At 46.4% G+C, this 18,688-nt stretch overlaps 1 protein-coding gene across 1 annotated transcript in view; it reads right to left on the bottom strand.

Annotated features, from left to right (window-relative positions):
• Window positions 1-18,688, bottom strand: part of DNAH17 (dynein axonemal heavy chain 17) — a 1,486,981-nt gene that overhangs the window by 939,979 nt on the left and 528,314 nt on the right. The window contains exon 19 of the mRNA XM_029599137.1: window positions 16,951-17,205. Coding sequence (XP_029454997.1) covers window positions 16,951-17,205 — 255 coding nt within the window. The remainder of the gene's footprint in view (window positions 1-16,950; window positions 17,206-18,688) is intronic.

An 18,688-nucleotide genomic window follows, 5' to 3' on the forward strand; every position in this document is an offset into this window, starting at 1 on the left:
AATAATCTTTTGAAATTTCATAGCCATCATCCTCATGCATTCAAGCTGGGATTACCGGTCAGTCAGTTCTTTCGCATTAAACGGATTTGTTCTGACAAAATGGACTTTGAACAGCAAGCTCGTGAACTATGGTCTCGTTTTAAATCTAGAGTTTATCCGACTAATGCGATCAATAATGCATATAAATGAACTAGATTTTCTGACAGTCAATTACTGCAGTATAAACCAAGAAAGAAAATTCTCAGTTAGCTTGTGGGTTAAAGCAGACCACAGCAATGGCAATGATCACATCATCAATTCATAAACACTGGCATATATTATCTTTACATGCGTTGTTGCGCCTGGTCGCAGCAGCCCCCAGCCACTCCCCCCTACCTCCTCAAACCGCCTGGCACGGCGGCCCACTTTCTGCACCAGGCCGCGAACTGTCGGCCGCGCACCTCCTTCTGCGTCTTCCTCCCAGCCAGCATCAGGGCCTCCCTTGATGCTCGCGGGAGGTCCCGCCTCTTAAAGGGGTCTCGGCGGGAAAACCAGCCTGGCCCCGGAAGATGACATCTGCAAACGGGTTTTTAAACCCCACAGCTGATTCCTGAAATTGCCATCACAACAGGTCTTCTCTGTTGCTGCTTCGGACATCCTTACTGCCTTTCTCCAAGTTCCTGCCTTGCTCCAAGCTCTTGCCTCGTTCCAAGCTCCTGCCTCTGTTTCTGTATCCAGTCCTTGGCTTGTTCTCCAGGTTTGGCCTCGGCTTGTCTTCTCATCTCTGATTGTCTGCTGCTCATCCTGACCCTGGACTCAGTCCGTCTCTTCGCTGCCTGCCCAGACCCGGACAGCTGATCCTATCTTCGTCTTCTATTCCTCACCAGTACCACTGCCCGGAGACGAGTTCCATTGGGGGCAATCTCTCGGTGGTCATCACCGTTCATTCCGGCTCAAGGGTCCACAACCCTAACAGTTTAACAGTTTGCAAAGGCCATGGACCCAATGGACTTATCTGGTCTCCAGGCTATTCTGGGCTTGGCTCAAAGACTACAGCAGCAGCAACAATGTCTGGATGTCGAGTCCGCCACAGTAGAGCACCTGGCAAGTCACCTAGACTCCACTTCTGGGCCTGGGGCTGCCATCCCTGCCCTGATGGCTCCGGTTGCTCCGACTTCCGTGACCCATATGCCCACTCCACCTCGATTTGCCGGAGAACCCAAGCAATGCCGAGTATTCCTGCATCACTGCTTCATAAGGTTCGCCCTGCAGGAAGAGCAGTTTCCGACGGACCAAGTTAATACATCTTTATTCCTCTCCTTACTGGATGGTAAAGCCCTGGCCTGGGCATCTCCACTTTGGGAGCACGAAGACTCCATTCTGGGAGACCTGCCTCGGTTCGTCCGGACATTCCGCCAAGTATTTAATGAGCCAGGTCGCCAGTCCACTGCCACCTCTGAATTGCTTAACCTTCGCCAAGGTTCACGTACACTGGCCGACTTTGCAGTGGAATTCTGCACCTTGGCATTCGAACTGGGATGGCGTGAGGACAGCCTACGTGGTTTCTTCTTTGAAGGGTTGTCCTCCCGCATTAAAGATGAGTTAGCTGCACGGGAGTTTCCAGATGACCTCGAAGCGCTCATTGAACTGGCAGGCCGGATCAACTGGCGATTACAGCAGCGCGCTAAGGAATTAAAGTAAGTCCGCCATTCGGTTCCTCTGGTCCCTACCTTCTCTCGCCCTTTCGTCACTCCCACAGCTTCTGGGGCTTCACCGGAAGACAGGGAGGAGCCTATGCAGCTAGGCCGTAGCCACCTGAGAGCTGAAGAGAAACAATGCCGAAGAAAGTTTGGATTGTGTCTTTTCTGTGGTGGCAAGGGACACCTGTTGGCTCAAAAGAACATAAGAACATGCCATACTGGGTCAGACCAAGGGTCCATCAAGCCCAGCATCCTGTTTCCAAGAGTGGCCAATCCAGGCCATAAGAACCTGGCAAGTGCCCAAAAACTAAGTCTATTCCATGTTACCGTTGCTAGTAATAGCAGTGGCTATTTTCTAAGTTAACTCAATTAATAGCAGGTAATGGACTTCTCCTCCAAGAACTTATCCAATTCTTTTTTAAGCACAGCTATACTAACTGCACTAACCACATCCTCTGGCAACAAATTCCAGAGTTTAATTGTGTGTTGAGTGAAAAAGAACTTTCTCCGATTAGTTTTAAATGTGCCACACGCTAACTTCATGGAGTGCCCCCTAGTCTTTCTATTATCCAAAAGAGTAAATAACCGAAACACATCTACCCGTTCTAGACCTCTCATGATTTTAAACACCTCTATCATATCCCCCCTCAGCTGTCTCTTCTCAAAGCTGAAAAGTCCTAATCTCTTTAGTCTTTCCTCATAGGGGAGCTGTTCCATTCCCCTTATCATTTTGGTAGCCCTTCTCTGTACCTTCACCATCGCAATTATACCTTTGTTGAGATGCGGCGACCAGAATTGTACACAGTATTCAAGGTGCGGTCTCACCATGGAGTGATACAGAGGCATTATGACATTTTCCGTTTTATTCACCATTCCCTTTATAATAATTCCCAACATTCTGTTTGCTTTTTTGACTGCCACAGCACACTGAACAGACGATTTCAATGTGTTATCCACTATGACGCCTAGATCTCTTTCTTGGGTTGTAGCACCTAATATGGAACCTACCAATGTGTAACTATAGCATGGGTTATTTTTCCCTATATACATCACCTTGCACTTATCCACATTAAATTTCATCTGCCATTTTGATGCCCAATATTCCAGTCTCACAAGGTCTTCCTGCAATTTATCACAATCTGCTTGTGATTTAACTACTCTGAACAATTTTGTATCATCTGCAAATCTGAGTATCTCACTCGTTGTATTTCTTTCCAGATGATTTATAAATATATTGAAAAGTAAGGGTCCCAATACAGATCCCTGAGGCATTCCACTGCCCACTCCCTTCCACTGAGAAAATTGTCCATTTAATCCTACTCTCTGTTTCCTGTCTTTTAGCCAGTTTGTAATCCTCGAAAGGACATCACCACCTATCCCATGACTTTTTATTTTTCCTAGAAGCCTCTCATGAGGAACTTTGTCAAATGCCTTCTGAAAATCCAAGTACACTACATCTACCGGTTCACCTTTATCCACATGTTTATTAACTCCTTCAAAAAAGTGAAGCAGATTTGTCAGGCAAGACTTGCCTTGGGTGAAGCCATGCTGACTTTGTTCCATTAAACCATGTCTTTCTATATGTTCTGTGATTTTGATGTTTAGAACACTTTCCACTATTTTTCCTGGCACTGAAGTCATGCTAATCGGTCTGTAGTTTCCTGGATCGCCCCTGGAGCCCTTTTTAAATATTGGGGTTACATTAGTTATGTTCCAGTCTTCAGGTACAATGGATGATTTTAATGATAGGTTACAAATTTTTACTAATAGATCTGAAATTTCATTTTTTAGCTCCTTCAGAACTCTGGGGTGCATACCATCTGGTCCAGGTGATTTACTACTCTTCAGTTTGTCAATCAGGTCTACCACATTTTCTAGGTTCACCGTGATTTGGTTCAGTCCATCTGAATCATTACCCATGAAAACCTTCTCTGGTACGGGTACCTCCCCAACTTCCTCTTCAGTAAACACCAAAGCAAAGAAATCATTTAATATTTCCACGATGGCCTTATCTTCTCTAATTGCCCCTTTAACTCCTCGATCAATTAACGGTCCAACTGATTCCTTCACAGGCTTTCTGCTTCAGATATATTTTTAAAAGTTTTTACTGTTTTTGCCTCTATGGCCAACTTCTTTTTAAATTCTCTCTTAGCCTGTCTTATCAATGTTTTACATTTAACTTGCCAACGTTTATGCATTATCCTATTTTTTTCTGTTGGATCCTTCTTCCAATTTTTGAATGAAGATCTTCTGGCTAAAATAGCTTCTTTCCCCTCCCCTTTTAACCATGCCGGTAATCGTTTTGCCTTCTTTCCACCTTTCTTAATGTGTGGAATACATCTGGACTGTGCTTCTAGGATGGTATTTTTTTAACAATGACCATGCCTCTTGCACACTTTTTACTTTTGTAGCTGCTCCTTTCAGTTTTTTTCTAACAATTTTTCTCATTTTATCAAAGTTTCCCTTTTGAAAGTTTAGCACGAGAGCCGTGGATTTGCTTACTGTCCCTCTTCCAGTCATTAATTCAAATTTGATCATATTGCGATCACTATTGCCAAGCGGCCCCACCACCATTACCTCTCTCACCAAATCCTGTGCTCCCCTGAGAATTAGATCTAAAATTGTTCCCTCTCTCATCAGTTCCTGAACCAAATGCTCCATAAAGCTATCATTTATTCCATCCAGGAACTTATCTCTCTAGCGTGTCCCGATGATACATTTACCCAGTCAATATTGGGGTAATTGAAGTCTGCAAATGAACACGTTGTACAGAAATCTTAGATTTTTCAATGTGTTGAATTTTTATATAAGTATATTTGGGACCATCATAACACCCGCAGTCTGCATGCATGTAATGCCTGTATTTTCAGCCACTACGGGTCATTTTTAATCATCGGTCCAACACTATGAATGTCTTTTTTGTTTTGTCACTTTTTTCAATATGTTTTTTTCAAGATTTTTAGATTTTCAATAAAATATGTGGAATGGGTACTTCCCTTTTTTTGGCGCTGCCGCTCTGCCGCACAAGTCCAGTCTGGGTACTTCTCTTTTGCTGGTGCTACCGCGCTGCCGCACAGGTCCAGTCCGACGTACGTTTCGCAGGGCTGCTGCTTCAGGGACTGTGATAGACCAGTGTACTTGGAAAAGTATCTTTGTAAGTAATGTACTTCTTCAATTCCACATAAGTTTCCAAAGCTTATGAATTCTTATTGCTTTGCTTCAGGTTTTGCCTAGACGCCGGAAGTGGTTAAAAGAAAACAGATGATTGAGGTAGCATAATTTGTTACGAGCGCTCGCAGGCGCGGTCGTCTCCAGCGGGTGGTGAGCCCTTGGGCCACGGCAGGACTCAAGGAGGAGCCCAAAGCCACACCGTGGGAGGTGAGCTGAGCAGGCATGGGGAGCCAGGTGGGTACAAAAGCAGGGAGTCCGACCCTCAGCCGGACCTGCACGCCCATGGTAGCCAACACTGGGAAGTTGACTGATGAACGGTCCTCCGACTGTTCCCGGCCCTTTCGGACCTGCCGCTGGGTACGGCAATGGGCGGCAGGCCGGACAGAGGGGAGGGCAGACAGAGTCCTTTACACTGAAGACATCGTAGACAAGGCAGGTGCAGACATTGTAGACAAGGCTAGTGCAGACATCGTAGACAAGGCTAGTGCAGACAACGTAGACAAGGCTAGTGCAGACATCGAAGATGAGGGTTGGAAGGAGACACTGGCACTGTCCCTGAGGGCGCCCTACTCAGCCCACCCACAGGACTGAGTCGCGGACCACCCCATCCCATACGCGCCCTACACAGCCCAGGAAGGCTGGTCGCGGACCACGTTGAGAACAGGAGAGCGCAGGGAAGATCCAGGCGAGCAGGAACTCCGATGCTGGGATACTGACATCCGAAGCCCTTTCGGCTGGCAGGCAGGGAAGCTCCAGAGCGCAGGGAAGAATCTCACCTGTTGGCCACTCCAGGGCCCAACAGGCCAGAAGGCTCAGGAGCCAGACAAGACGTAGGGCAGAACAAGCGGAACTGGATCAGGACATCAGGAACACATCAAGGCAGACGTCAGTAACATCAAGAAGCAGACATCCGGACAGAGACAGGACAAGGCACCATCAACACAGGCAAGACCACGGATGACCTGGATCGAGGAGAAGGTTACAGGCAACTGTAGAGCCCGATCCGAAGGCAAGTTGCAAGTGACAAGAAAGTCCTTATATACTGGAAGTTGTAGGCAACTCCCTGGGAGGAGTTTGCCAGGACCGCTCCTCACTGGTCCTATAAGAAAGATGGAGAGCTGCGGGCCAGCCCCTAGGGAAACGGGCGTGGCTGGAAACCAGGCAGTCCAAACAGCCAAGCAAGCCACAGGAACAGCTAGGCCTCTCAGGCCCTGGAGCAAGTCCTGGATGGAACACAGGCGAGGCCCTGGCTTCGGAGTGGCCTCCGGTGGAAGGTGAGAGACCACCTGTAGCGCAGCAACAGGGGGGATCGTAACATAATTGGAGTTGACTATAAGTTGAAAAGCTTAGTCTGCTAATTCCCACTCTCTTGAATCCAAATCTTGCCTGCTGAGAAAGTCGGCCCTTACATTGTCCTTCCTGGCAACATGGGAAGAGGATATTCCTGAAGATGTTGCTCTGCCCATGCCATGTGTGTATATATTTTCACCAATGGCTAGGGCTGGTGCAAGAATATTTGGTACCCTAGGCAAAACTTCGGTCATACATCCCCTCTCCAACATACCTATTGGTGGCAGCTCTAGCACAGCATCCCACCCTAGCAGTGGTAGATGCTCCAGTACAGTGCTCCCTTTTTTAATAGTATTAAATCTGGCACAGCACCCTTATATGCCTTGGGCTGACATGTTTTTGCCATCCCCAAAATTTTGGCAACCTGGGCGACCGCCTAGTTGTTTAATGGGAGCACCGGCACTGTCGACACTTGTTGGCTTCTGTTCCACCTTGATGAGTGATATAGGCACTGCCATGGCATTGTCTGACATTATCCTCACCACTTGAGCTTCCAGCTGCTCGGTGAACCACAAGCATGCCAGACAAACTGTCCGTGCTTCTAACCAATTGATGGTCCACCGCAGCTCCTCGATACTCCACCGACCTTGCACCATCAACTCCTGACAATCAGCCCCCCAACCCAGAAGGCTTGCATCTGTCATGAGCACAATCCAGTCCAGTGTCTCCAAGGAAACTCCCTTCCTGAGATGATCTGCATGAAACTACTACGGCAACTAGATGCTCACCTCTAATGGCAAGTGGAGTCTCACTGTATATTCTTATGAATGTAGATCCCACCGGGAGAGCAAGGTGTGCTGAAGGGGCAGCATATACGCCCTTACCCAGGGGACAATGTCCAGTGTGGTTGTTATCGACCCCAGGACCTCCAGGTAAGGCCACACTATCGAGCATATAGTCTCTCTCAGGGTCTGAACCTGAGAAATTAATTTCTGAATGTGACACTCTGTCAGAAACGCTCTGCCCTGCTCCATATCGAAGTGCATACCAAAATACTCCAGTGTTTGAGCCAGCTGTAAACTGCTCTTGGCCAAGTTCACCACCTAACCTAGTTCCTGAAGCAAGAAGCCAAGCAACTCTCTTCTGCACTTTTGGCCTTAATCAACCAGTCATCCAGATACGGATGGACTAGGATATCCTTCTTGCTCAGAGCCGCTGCTACCACAACCATGACCTTGGAGAAAATCCTGGGTGCAGTAGCTAGCCTGAAGGATAGAGCCTAGAATTGATAATGACAACCCAGAACAGCAAAGCATAGAAAACACTGATGTTTCTAGCAAATAGGAATATGTAGATATGCCTCTGTCAGGCTGAAAGTCATGAGACATTCCCATTTGCATCACCATTATTATAGAATGTAAAGTTTCTATTCAGAAATGAGTCACATACAAATGTTAGTTATTTATTTATTTATTTATTTATTTATTGTTTTTGTTATACCGAGTTTCACGATAGGCATCACATCAACCCGGTTTACAAATAACAAGGAGTGTAAAGCATAACGTAACGTAAAAAACAATATTTTCAATAAGAACCTTGAACTTTAAATACAGTGAATCAGAAAAAGGGAGAGGGAAAGTTACAAAAAACAAGGAAAATAAACTTGGGATGGAAGGGGAGAAATTGAACAGCACAATATTTACATTTCAGCCTATTGATACATTAGAATAGCAAGTAAAAAAATAAGACTATGAAACAGTACATAGGTAATCAAATGAATAAATATGACACAGTTGTGAATGGTAATAGTATGATAAATATTCAGCAGGAATTAGTGAGAGAGGGTTTGAGGTTGGTTGATTCGTGTTTACATTCCATTATTGCATACGAGTTAGTGCTGGTGAGAGGAGGTTTTATTCAAGGCTTGGAAATGCTTTTTTGAAAAGCCAAGTTTTTAGTCTTTTCCTAAATGTTAAAGAGCATGGCTCTTGTCTCAAATCAGGTGGGATCGAGTTCCAGAGAGCTGGACCTGCTGATGAGAAGGCTCTGAGACTCAAGGATTTATGTTGGTAGGTTTTGGCCTTTGGAATTTGGAGTGACTCTTTGTAGTGTTCCCTGATAGGCCTGGCGGAGGTGAATTTTTTAAGTGGTATTTGTAGGTCGAGTTGCGTGTGTTGGTTGATAGTTTTGTAAATGATGTTAATGGTTTTGTACATGATTATATAGTGGATCGGAAGCCAATGGAGGTTTTTGAGAATAGGTGAAATGTGGTCAATTTTCCTGGAATTTGTAAGGACTCTGGCTGCAGAGTTCTGAACCATTTGTAAAGGTTTGGTGTAAGAAGCTGGGAGGCCTAATAGTAATGAGTTGCAATAATCTAGTTTGGAAAAGATTATTGCTTGCAAGATTGTTCTGAAGTCCTGAGTGTGAAACAGCGGTTTTATTCTTTTCAGGATATGTAATTTGTAGAAGCAATCTTTGGTGGTTTGGTTAATGAATGTTTTGAGGTTGAGACGATTGTCTAGGATGGCTCCTAAGTCTCTTACGTGGGTTGTTTGAAGGAGTGTGGGTGGTTTAGGAAGTGTGTTATTGTTTTCCGGTGATATGAGCAGGAATTCTGTTTTCGAAGCATTGAGTACAAGGTTTAGACTGTTGAGGAGAAGTTTAATTTCTAATAGGCAACTGTCCCAGTATTCCATTGTTTTTGAGATTGATTCTTTTATAGGGATTACGATCTGTACGTCGTCTGCAAAAAGGAAATGTTTCAGGCTTAATTTTGTAAGTAGTTGGCAGAGTGGTAGCAGGTAGACATTGAAAAGGGTGGGTGAAAGTGATGATCCTTGCGGCACTCCTCTATTAGAAGGGTGGTATTGGGATTCTTTATTATGAATTTTGACTCTGTATCCTCTGTTTTCTAGAAATGTTTTGAACCAGTTTAGTGTGGCACCTGTTAAACCAGTGTTTGCCAGCTGTTTTAGAAGAAGGGCGTGGTTGACGGTGTCAAAGGCCGCCGAGAAGTCAAGGAGGATTAGTAAATATGCTTGGCCTTTATCAATACCAGAGAGTAGGTAGTCCATGAGTGAAATTAGTAGCGTTTCGGTGCTTGCGGCTTTGCGAAAACCATATTGGTTTGGGGACAGAATACTGTGGTCCTCTAGGTAGTTGGATAGTTGGGTGTTTACCAGTTTTTCCATGATTTTAGCTATAAATGGTAGGTTGGAAATAGGGCGGAAGTTGTTGGGATCACATGCATTTAGATTTGGTTTTTTTAGCAGTGGCTTGATTGAGGCAGTTTTTAAGTCATCTGGGTAGATGCCATGTGATAAGGAGCAGTTTATAATATCTGCTAGGGTTTTTGCTATTGTGTCCGGGATAAGAAGAAGCATTTTGGTAGGGATTTGATCAAATGGGTGTGATGACGGTTTCATTCTTTTTAATACATTTTGTATCTCTGTGATTGTGATGGGTTCAAAGGCATTAAGCTGGATGTCTTTATTTTGGGGAAGATATGTGTTATCTGGAGACGTAGTGTTTGGAATCAGCTGATTAAGGAGATCCGATATTTTTTTGTTAAAATGAAGAGCCAATTCGTCTGCTTTAGTCTGGGCTTGTTCGGGTGGTATATCTGGAGTGATAGGTTTAGTGAGGCTGGAAACGAAGGCGAATAGAGCTTTTGAGTCAAAGCTGAGATGATGAACCTTTCGGGCATAGTAGTCTCTTTTGATTTTCAATGTGGTACTTTTGTAAAGATGGATTGATCGTTTGTAATCAGAGAGTGAGGCTGGTGAAGGGGCTTTGCGCCATTTTCTTTCTTTTTGCCGAAGTAATTGTTTGAGTTTTCGTAGTTCATCATTATACCAGGGATGTCGTTTGGATGTATTAGCAGACCTTGTTTTGGTTGTCAGTGGGCAGAGAGTGTTTGCTATAGATTTTGTTATTTTGGACCAGGATTGGAGGGCAGCGTTAGGGGTAGATACTTCAATGAGTGGTAGATCCGAGGTTAGAGCTTTACTTAGATGTTCCGAGTTGCAAGGTTTTCTGTATAGGAAAGAGGGTCTTGAGTTGAGTTTGGAGTCTGATCGAGGTAAGGAAAAGCTGGTGGAGATTAGAGAGTGATCTGACCATGGGACTTTTTTGCAATTTGGTTGTTTTGTAAGAGAAATACCAGTGTTTGTAAAGAGTAGATCGAGCGTGTGGCCTGCTTTGTGGGTGGGTTTATTGATTTGTTGTCTGAATCCCATCGCTGACAGTGCGGTGAGGAGGGCTTCACAGTTTGTAGAGAGGGGAACTTTGTCAACATGTAAATTGAAGTCACCCAGGATTATAGCAGGGGAGTCAAGATTGAGATGCAGAGTTATGGTTTCGATGATAGGAGAGGAGTCTGACTCTAGTAAGCCTGGAGGGGCGTATACTAGCAGGATTTGGAGTTGTTCTGATTTGAACAATCCTAGTTCTAGTTTAGTTACTGTACTGATGGGGTGGTGTGAGAACCTTAAGGATTTTTTTGCAGCTAGGAAGATACCCCCTCCTCTTTTTTTTTGTCTTGGGATGGAGAAGAAATCGTAAGTCTGCGTTGGTAATTGGTTAATGAGTGTGATGTCCGTGGATTTGAGCCATGTTTCTGTTATGGTGCAAACGTCTGGGGTTGTGTCCTGCAGTATGTCGTTGAGTATAAGAGTTTTGTTGGTGAGAGATTGGGCGTTGAATAGGATTATGGTGAATACGGTGAGGCCTAGTAACTGTGTAGTGGGGGAAATCATGATTGGGATGAGTGATTTGTAGGTGCGTGGTCGGTAGTACATTATTGTTCAGGTTGGATCGGTGCTGGATGAGTGCTACTGGAGCTTGGATGTGCTGCTAGAGACTGGATGTGTGCTTCTGTAGCCTGGATGAGTGCTGCTAGAGATTGGATGCGTGCCTCTGGAGACTGGATGAGTGTTGCAGGAGACTGGATGAGTGCCTCTAGAGACTGGATGAGTGCCTCTGGAGACTGGATGAGTGCTGCAGGAGACTGGATGAGTGCTGCAGGAGATTGGATGAGTGCTGCTGGATGAGTGCCTCTGGGGACTGGATGAGTGCTGCAGGAGACTGGTTGAGTGCCTCTGGAGACTGGTTGAGTGCCTCTGGAGACTGGATGAGTGCCGCTGGAGACTGGATGAGTGCTGCAGGAGATTGGATGAGTGCTGCTGGAGACTGGATGAGTGCCGCTGGAGACTGGATGAGTGCTGCAGGAGACTGGATGAGTGCTGCTGGATGAGTGCCTCTGGGGACTGGATGAGTGCTGCAGGAGATTGGATGAGTGCTGCTGGAGACTGGATGAGTGCCGCTGGAGACTGGATGAGTGCTGCAGGAGACTGGATGAGTGCTGCAGGAGATTGAATGAGTGCTGCAGGAGATTGGATGAGTGCTGCAGGAGACTGGATGGGTGGATGTGTAATCGCTGGATGGATGGATAAGGGTGGGTAATGGCTCTTGCTCTGGGACGCTCCAAGGGGCGCGCTAAGGGGCAAGCCCCTTAGGTCGCGCTCCTTCGGGCACGCGACGCCTGTGGGAGGTGCGGTAATTGATCGATTGAGATCCAGGATGGGCTGAAAAGACCCATCCTCTTTCTTGGGAAAGACAAAATAAATGGAATAGTGCCCTGTATTTTCCTGCTATATGGGAACAGGAACTATTACCTTAAATCCAACAACCTCCTTAATGTAGTCTCCACTGACACTCTCTTCTGTGTAGAACTGCATGGAGAGACCATAAAGGCATCCAGAGGAATTCGGGGAAATTACAGAGCATAGCCATCCTTCACCACATCCAGGACCCACTGGTCCATTGTAATCTGGACCCACCACTAATAAAAGAGAGTTAGACACCCACCTAGCTCCTGAATAGGCAGGTGATCCCACACATCTTCATTGGGAAGATTGAGGTGCTCTGGTCTTGGAGCCTGGATCCTTTCAAGGCTTTATAGGCTGAAAGGACTAAGATCTTCTGTAGGGATGAGACCTTTGAGTAGATGCTCCTCTTTAAGGACAAAACCGACGGGAATCCCTGGAGTGGCCCTTCACCCCAAAATAATGTGATGCGACCTCTTGTCCTTGGATTCCTCCCAGTTATTCACCATTTTCTCCATTTCATTGCCAAATAAATGGGACCTCTTAAAGGGTAACCTTGTAAGATTGGACTTAGAAATAATGTCTGATGACCAATTTCGCAGCCACAACTGGCATCTAGCCACTATCACAGAAGTCACTAAATCACAGCCCACATCAGGTAAGAATGCGGCCCCCGGTTCCATCACTGATCCTGCCATTGGACCCCATTCCTTGTGCCTCCTAAGAGAGACACAAACCAGCCCAAGCTACTAGGCAGCAGCAAGAAGCAATCTGCAAATTCATCGCCATAGCCATAGAGACCTGCTTAAGGATAGCCTCAATCTTCATATCCTGAGCATCTTTTAGAGCTGCCCCTCCTTCCATTGGAATGGTATTTCACTTGGTAACAGCACATACCAAGGCATATACCTTAGGGAATCACAACTGATCCCTTGCCTTTGGTTCCAAGGAGCAAAAACCCATTAAAGTGCACCCCGCTTTAAAACTTGCCTCCGGGGCACTCCATTCAAGGTCAATCAATTCTTGAATTAGATCCAGGAGGGGAAAGAAATATGACACCTTGTGTAAGGTGACTAAAGAGTGATTCTTCTTTTGCAAGCCCACAGTGTCACCTTCGTCCACACCTAGCATCTTCAGGGTCTGAGTCAAGCTTGGCAAGTCATCTCTGTGAAAAAAACCAGAGCGGAGTCCAAAGCGGCTCCAAATCAGGTGGAATTTTTCCTTCATCCAAAGGGGAGAAACCCAAGTCCCCATTGGGGTCATCTGACATATCAGGATCCACATTCCCCTGAACATCACTAGGGACAGTCTCCCTGCAGCACTTGCCCACAGTGGAAGACAAGTGGGAACCCCAAGCATGTGAACTTTTTTTAATACTTTGCTTCCCCCCACTGGACACCCCTACAGAAAAGTCTGCAGGCCCTGGAAAAATTCCACCCAGGAAAAGGAGGATGGATCCAAACCGGGGTGGTATAGGCCCAAACCTGACCCTCTTCAGCCCTTCTGTCGGAGATGTCTCTGTCATCGAGAACAAGGGGGGTGAGGGGAAAAATCTGCCACGTTGCTTTCTGTCCCACTCCCCTCTCGAGGTGATGGCCCAACATCAGCAAAATCTGTAGTGGCCAAATCACCTTCAGCATCCAAGCAGCGCTGACACAGTCATAAAGAAAGTGAAGGCTGGATTGCCCTTATATGACAAGCCTCACAGATAGCTAGGTGCTTAGACTATTTTGTCCCTGGCACTGGACTCTAGGTAGCCTCTCGCGTGCCCAGTACAGTGTCCGGGAGTTCAAGTGAAAATACAAGCCAAAAAGTAGGTCTCAGTTGTACGCGCTCAAGAACTCTGCATGTACCTACATGCCCAAAACTAGGCCGTGGATGTATATGCACAAAATACCCCCACACGCAAATATGTGAACAAATATAGGTTATGGCCTTGCGCGCAAGTGCGCATGTTTGTCAGTACACTGCAATGTGGCGAGAATGTGTGCACACACCTGCGTGTGGGAAAAACGCTGCCTCGATTTACCACGCAGCTACCAGAACCGAGCTTGAGGAGCGGGGCAACTAGCCAAAGGCTGCTCAATCCAAGCCTGATGTTATAACCGTTGGTCGCAGACGGCTGCGACCGATTCAACTCACATCATGTGCTGCCCTGCTCTCCTCTCTGGGCCTGCATGCGGCTGGGGCTAGCCACTCCTGCTGCATTCCTCCGGGTTCTCAGGGGCCCTCATGGCAGTCGGGACACCGCCGCCACCCACTCTGACTCTGGGTCTCCCTTTGAAGGCCCAATGTGGGAACCTCAGGGCGTCTCTGCCTGTGTTATGATATTGAGGTGTTTGGTGGATTCTTAGGGGCAACAGTGTTGTTATCTCCTATGGGAAAGAGCCCCTTAGGGAGACTGATGCACCAGGCTAGACTCAATAGTACAAACACAGAGATAGCTTCTTTTATTGTACAGCTAGGATAACCACCAGAGGTGGCAGTAGAGAGCAGGTTAGCTGGTAACAGTCTGTAATCCTTGGCGAGGGAGACCCGTCCCACAATGGTGGTGTGAGGCCCCAATGCAGCCGTCCAATAAGGCACTGTAGGAGAGACAGACTGGCAGATGTTTAACACACTCCCGTAGCTAAGTAGGGGGAATCCCAATGAGCAGTAGCGAGGATAGGTGTTAGCAGTCCATGGTCCTCAGTGGAGGGAAGCAAGGAACTGATGAGAAACAGACTGGTAGAAGTTGTACTCACTCTCTATAGCTGTTAAATGGATTTCCAGCAGGTTGAAGAATGGAGCAAGCACCAAGGAAGACACACAGGTCCTCGAGGAGCGAGTACCTGTAAACGGATAAGCACCTGTAAATAAGCAGAGGGCCCCCGAGGAGCGGCTACCCAGGTTAGAGAAGGAAGTATATCAGTGGATAGAAGCGGCAGAGTAGCTTCAGACCGGTGCATACTGATCCTTGCTAACTCGGCGAGAGTCAGCAAATGGGCAACCTTAAGTACACGGAAGCAGTGATGTCACTCGAGGGGGACGTCCCCGAGATTCGCGCCAACACTGATACAAGAGAAGGTACGCGCATGTGCGTGCGCCCTAGGAGGCCTCGGGTCAAGATGGCCGAACTCAGTGCCAGAGCCGCTCCGGGGAAGCCAGAGGTTGCGGCAGGGAGACGCCACGGACGCCATACTCCCGAGGCTGATGGAGAAAGCTGAGAGAAAGGTGAGGCAAATCGGGCGAAGTCGTCTGAGCCTGACGGATGCAACGGCCTGATGACATCACAATGTTGGGATTGTTAAGCACCGCCTTTGCCCCTTGCTAGCTGACTTGGCAACGAGTTCCTTCACTACTGGTACGTGCTCCTGACTTCTCGGACCCGTGGTTCCTGTATTGGATCTACCTACAACTCGACTCTAGCTCGGGTACCCACTCCTCGGGGGCCTGCTTGTGCTCCAGTTGGAGACCTCATCTCCAGGCTTCCCCCATCCTTGGGCTAGCCCTGTGCCTTCCAGAGTTCCTGTCTGCTGGCCTCCCTGCTCCTGGGGTTGTCCCTCGGAACTCCCTTACTGCCTTGGAAACTCGACTCTGCGCTTCCTTGTTCCTCGGGGCAATGCCTACGTTCTATACCTGTGACTGTACCTGCGCTTCCCCGCTCCTTGAGGCAGTGCCTATGTTCTAAACAAGTGACTGTACCCTGCACCTCCCCGCTCCTCGGGGTAGTGCCTCCATTTCTCTACCAGAGATTCCATCGTGTGCAGCCCCGCTACTCAGGGTTGCTTACATCACTATATCAGAGATTCAATTTGGGCTTTCCCCATTCCACGGGACAGCCTACGCCATCACATCAGAGCCTCCTTTGCTACATCCCCACCCCTCGGGACTGCCTCTGCTGCGGACCTCCAGAAGTTCCTGTCTTGCACTCCCCGCTCCTCGGGGCCTGCCTAGCGCTTCTCTCTCAGAGGTTCCTGCTCTGGCATTTGCATCTCAAGTTCTACCTTTATATCAGGGATGGCCAATTCCAGTCCTCGAGGGCCACAAACCTGTCGAGGTTTTAGGATATCCTAATGAATATGCATGACATAGATTTGCATACAACTGAGGCAGAGTGCATGCAAATCTCTCTCATGCATATTCATTAGGGATATCCTGAAAACCAGACTGGTTTGTGGCCCTCGAGGACCGGAACTGCCCACCCCTGCTTTATATTGTGGGTTCCTTCCGAACTGTGTCTCTTACCCTACTCCTCTGGATCCCCCACAGTACTCTCTCTACTAGCTCCTGCGATCACGTGGCTGTGACGCAGGATGCTCTGTTCCTCTTCTCACCACTATATCTCTTGCTGCAGCTGACCTCGCCTTCCGGCGGTGAGGACCTGTGGGGCTCCTCCCCGCAGGTGGTATCAACCCTCACCTTTGGCTAAGGATCCATGAAACCCATGAATCTTAATATCTGAGCCATCTCCACTCTACACTACCCCCCCCCCTGAGATGTGAGAGGGAAAGGGGGTAAAGAAAAGCAGAGCAAGAAATGCCAAGGGAAGAAGACCTAGTAAGCAAAAAAAGAGAGGGATTAAAACTTCCCTACTCTTCATTTGTTTTCCCCTGAGCTCATCCTCCCTGGCTGAGAGCACGAATGGATCACTGAATACAGGGGGTGAGGGCACAAGCACTCCCATGCTAATGACTTTTTTCTTTTGTTTGTAATTTAAGTCATCACCTGGCCAGGCTCCCAGTCTTAAAATGCTCAACTGAGGGAGAGACCAAATGGGTGTCACCTCAGGAGTTCAAGCAGTGCTCCGAAATCTTCTATTTTCTCCTTTCCTTTTTTTTTTTTACTGCAAGCAATCCCCAGTAGAGAGATGCATGTCCACCATCTGCCGGAGACAGAGAATACTGGTAGGCTGATGTCGGGGCAGGGCTATATGTCTGTGATATCAGCAAGTCAGTTTTACTCCGTCTCTATCTGCTGGTAGAGATGCATAATCACTGTGTGGATTTGCCTGCCTGAGGGAAGAGGAAGCATATTATTCTGCATAACAATGACATGTAAGATGGAGATGGTATCACAGCTATACTGATAGTGCTCCCCAAAAGACTGAAGATTACATAAAATCCTGAACTATGATCTCTTGTGAGGAATCAGATTTCTAATCATAGGGCCATCAGCTCAGCCCATTTTCTATTTTGAACAGAGCATGATTTTTCTTTTACCAGTTGTTTGAATTGATCTAGTGTAGGTGGATTGCATGGTAATCCTTCTTCAGCAAGAGACTCCATTTCCTCCATTGAGAACCCATAGCCATAGGTGAGGAACTGTTGCATGAATTCTGCTTGGTCATCTATCCACAGATAAGAATATTTCTCAAAAGAGGCTTGATAGTCCTGCGCAAGTCTCATAGCATTGGCCACATGAGAAATCACATCATCTCTCATTTCTGACAGCTCTGATGATTCTTCTAGTTCAGCCTGAAATAAAAAGCAGTTCTGTGAGAGTTACAGGAGATACAACTAGAAACAAATATAGATTGTGTGTGAGAGCTATAGGACAAGGAAAAATAACTAGGGAAAGTTATAATGGGCCCAATGAGAAGGACAAGAAATGCAGCTATGATAGAGAAGTTATGTTCATCCTTTTTCAATTGCCTTCCTTCTAGTTCCTTTCCCTCTTACCCTTTCCCTCCAGTTTTTTTCCCCAACTGCAGGAGGGTAGTATATCACAATCCTGCATAAACATGCAAATTCTATGGTAGTTGCCACATCCATGGATTTGAGACAAACTGAGGATAATGACATAATTTCCTGTTTTCCTAGTATCAAATACATCTTTTAGAATACTCTATAACTACATTCAAAAGACCAAGAGGGAAGGGCTAAGAGAGATCTGTCTCTTTATTTGATTATGTCTTTTCCCATGTTGGTCCAAATGTTATAATGTGACTTGAATGTGCCTGCTTTAAATAAAATGTTTTATTAAAAAAAAAAAAAATTCTACTCTCAAGAAAATACTCTGTTTATACAGATTCCAAGAGTTCTTGAAAACAATGTCTTATTATATGACAGACTTCCTAAAATGAAACTGATTTTGTCTCCTTTGTCTTGCTTGTCAATTTAGCCTCTGTGCTAATAGTATATCTAAAAAATCCCCTGTAGTGAGATGCATACTAGCATAGTCTAAAAGGGAAGAGATTCTTCGAAAGAGATCATTCTGCATGCTGGAATAAGCAGACACAACCTGAACTATGTGCTGGGTAGAAGCCGGCTAACTCTCTAACCTGGCTGCCAACAGCTGCTTGGGAGGATTATGGAATTGTGATAGCATTTGCTGGATAGAGATCCAGGCTGGAACCTATCTGTAGCTATAAGTACAGTAGAACATTCCCTATTTTGACAGCCAGAATGTTAACTATTCCAGAAATACTGAAATAGTCTCTGCTGCAGTACTTTCTCGAGTATTGTCATTATGAAGAAGCTGAACTGGTTCCTTCACTAGACCATTTCTCACCACTGAAGTTAAGATGCAATAGCTTGAAGAGAAGTTGTGTACTGTAGAACTCGTGTGAAGTGCATTCTAATTTGAATTGGCAAAGCTTCAATAAATAAGACCTATTTTGAACCAATTTAGATTGCTGAGTCTTCTTATTTTAGTCTTCCATCATGGGAGCACCACAGAGGGACAACTAAAGTGAATTTGCTTACCTATACAAGGTGTTCTCCATGGACAGGAGAACATACAGCCACACAGGATAGGTGATGTCATCCAATGGTGCGAGTAGATCCTTACTCTCTCCTAGCCCGGAAACTTCTTTGAGTATGTTCTGGGTATGTGTGGGAATTCCCCCGCTAGCAAAGTCTTGCCTCTTCCTCAGTCTATTTTCTAGCTTGTTCACTTCTCAGGGAGGAGGAAGAGACTGTGTGGCTGTTTGTTCTGCTGTTCACTGAGAACACCTGT

This window comes from Rhinatrema bivittatum, chromosome 4, assembly GCF_901001135.1.
Source record: "Rhinatrema bivittatum chromosome 4, aRhiBiv1.1, whole genome shotgun sequence".
NCBI classification, from domain to species: Eukaryota; Metazoa; Chordata; class Amphibia; order Gymnophiona; family Rhinatrematidae; genus Rhinatrema; species Rhinatrema bivittatum.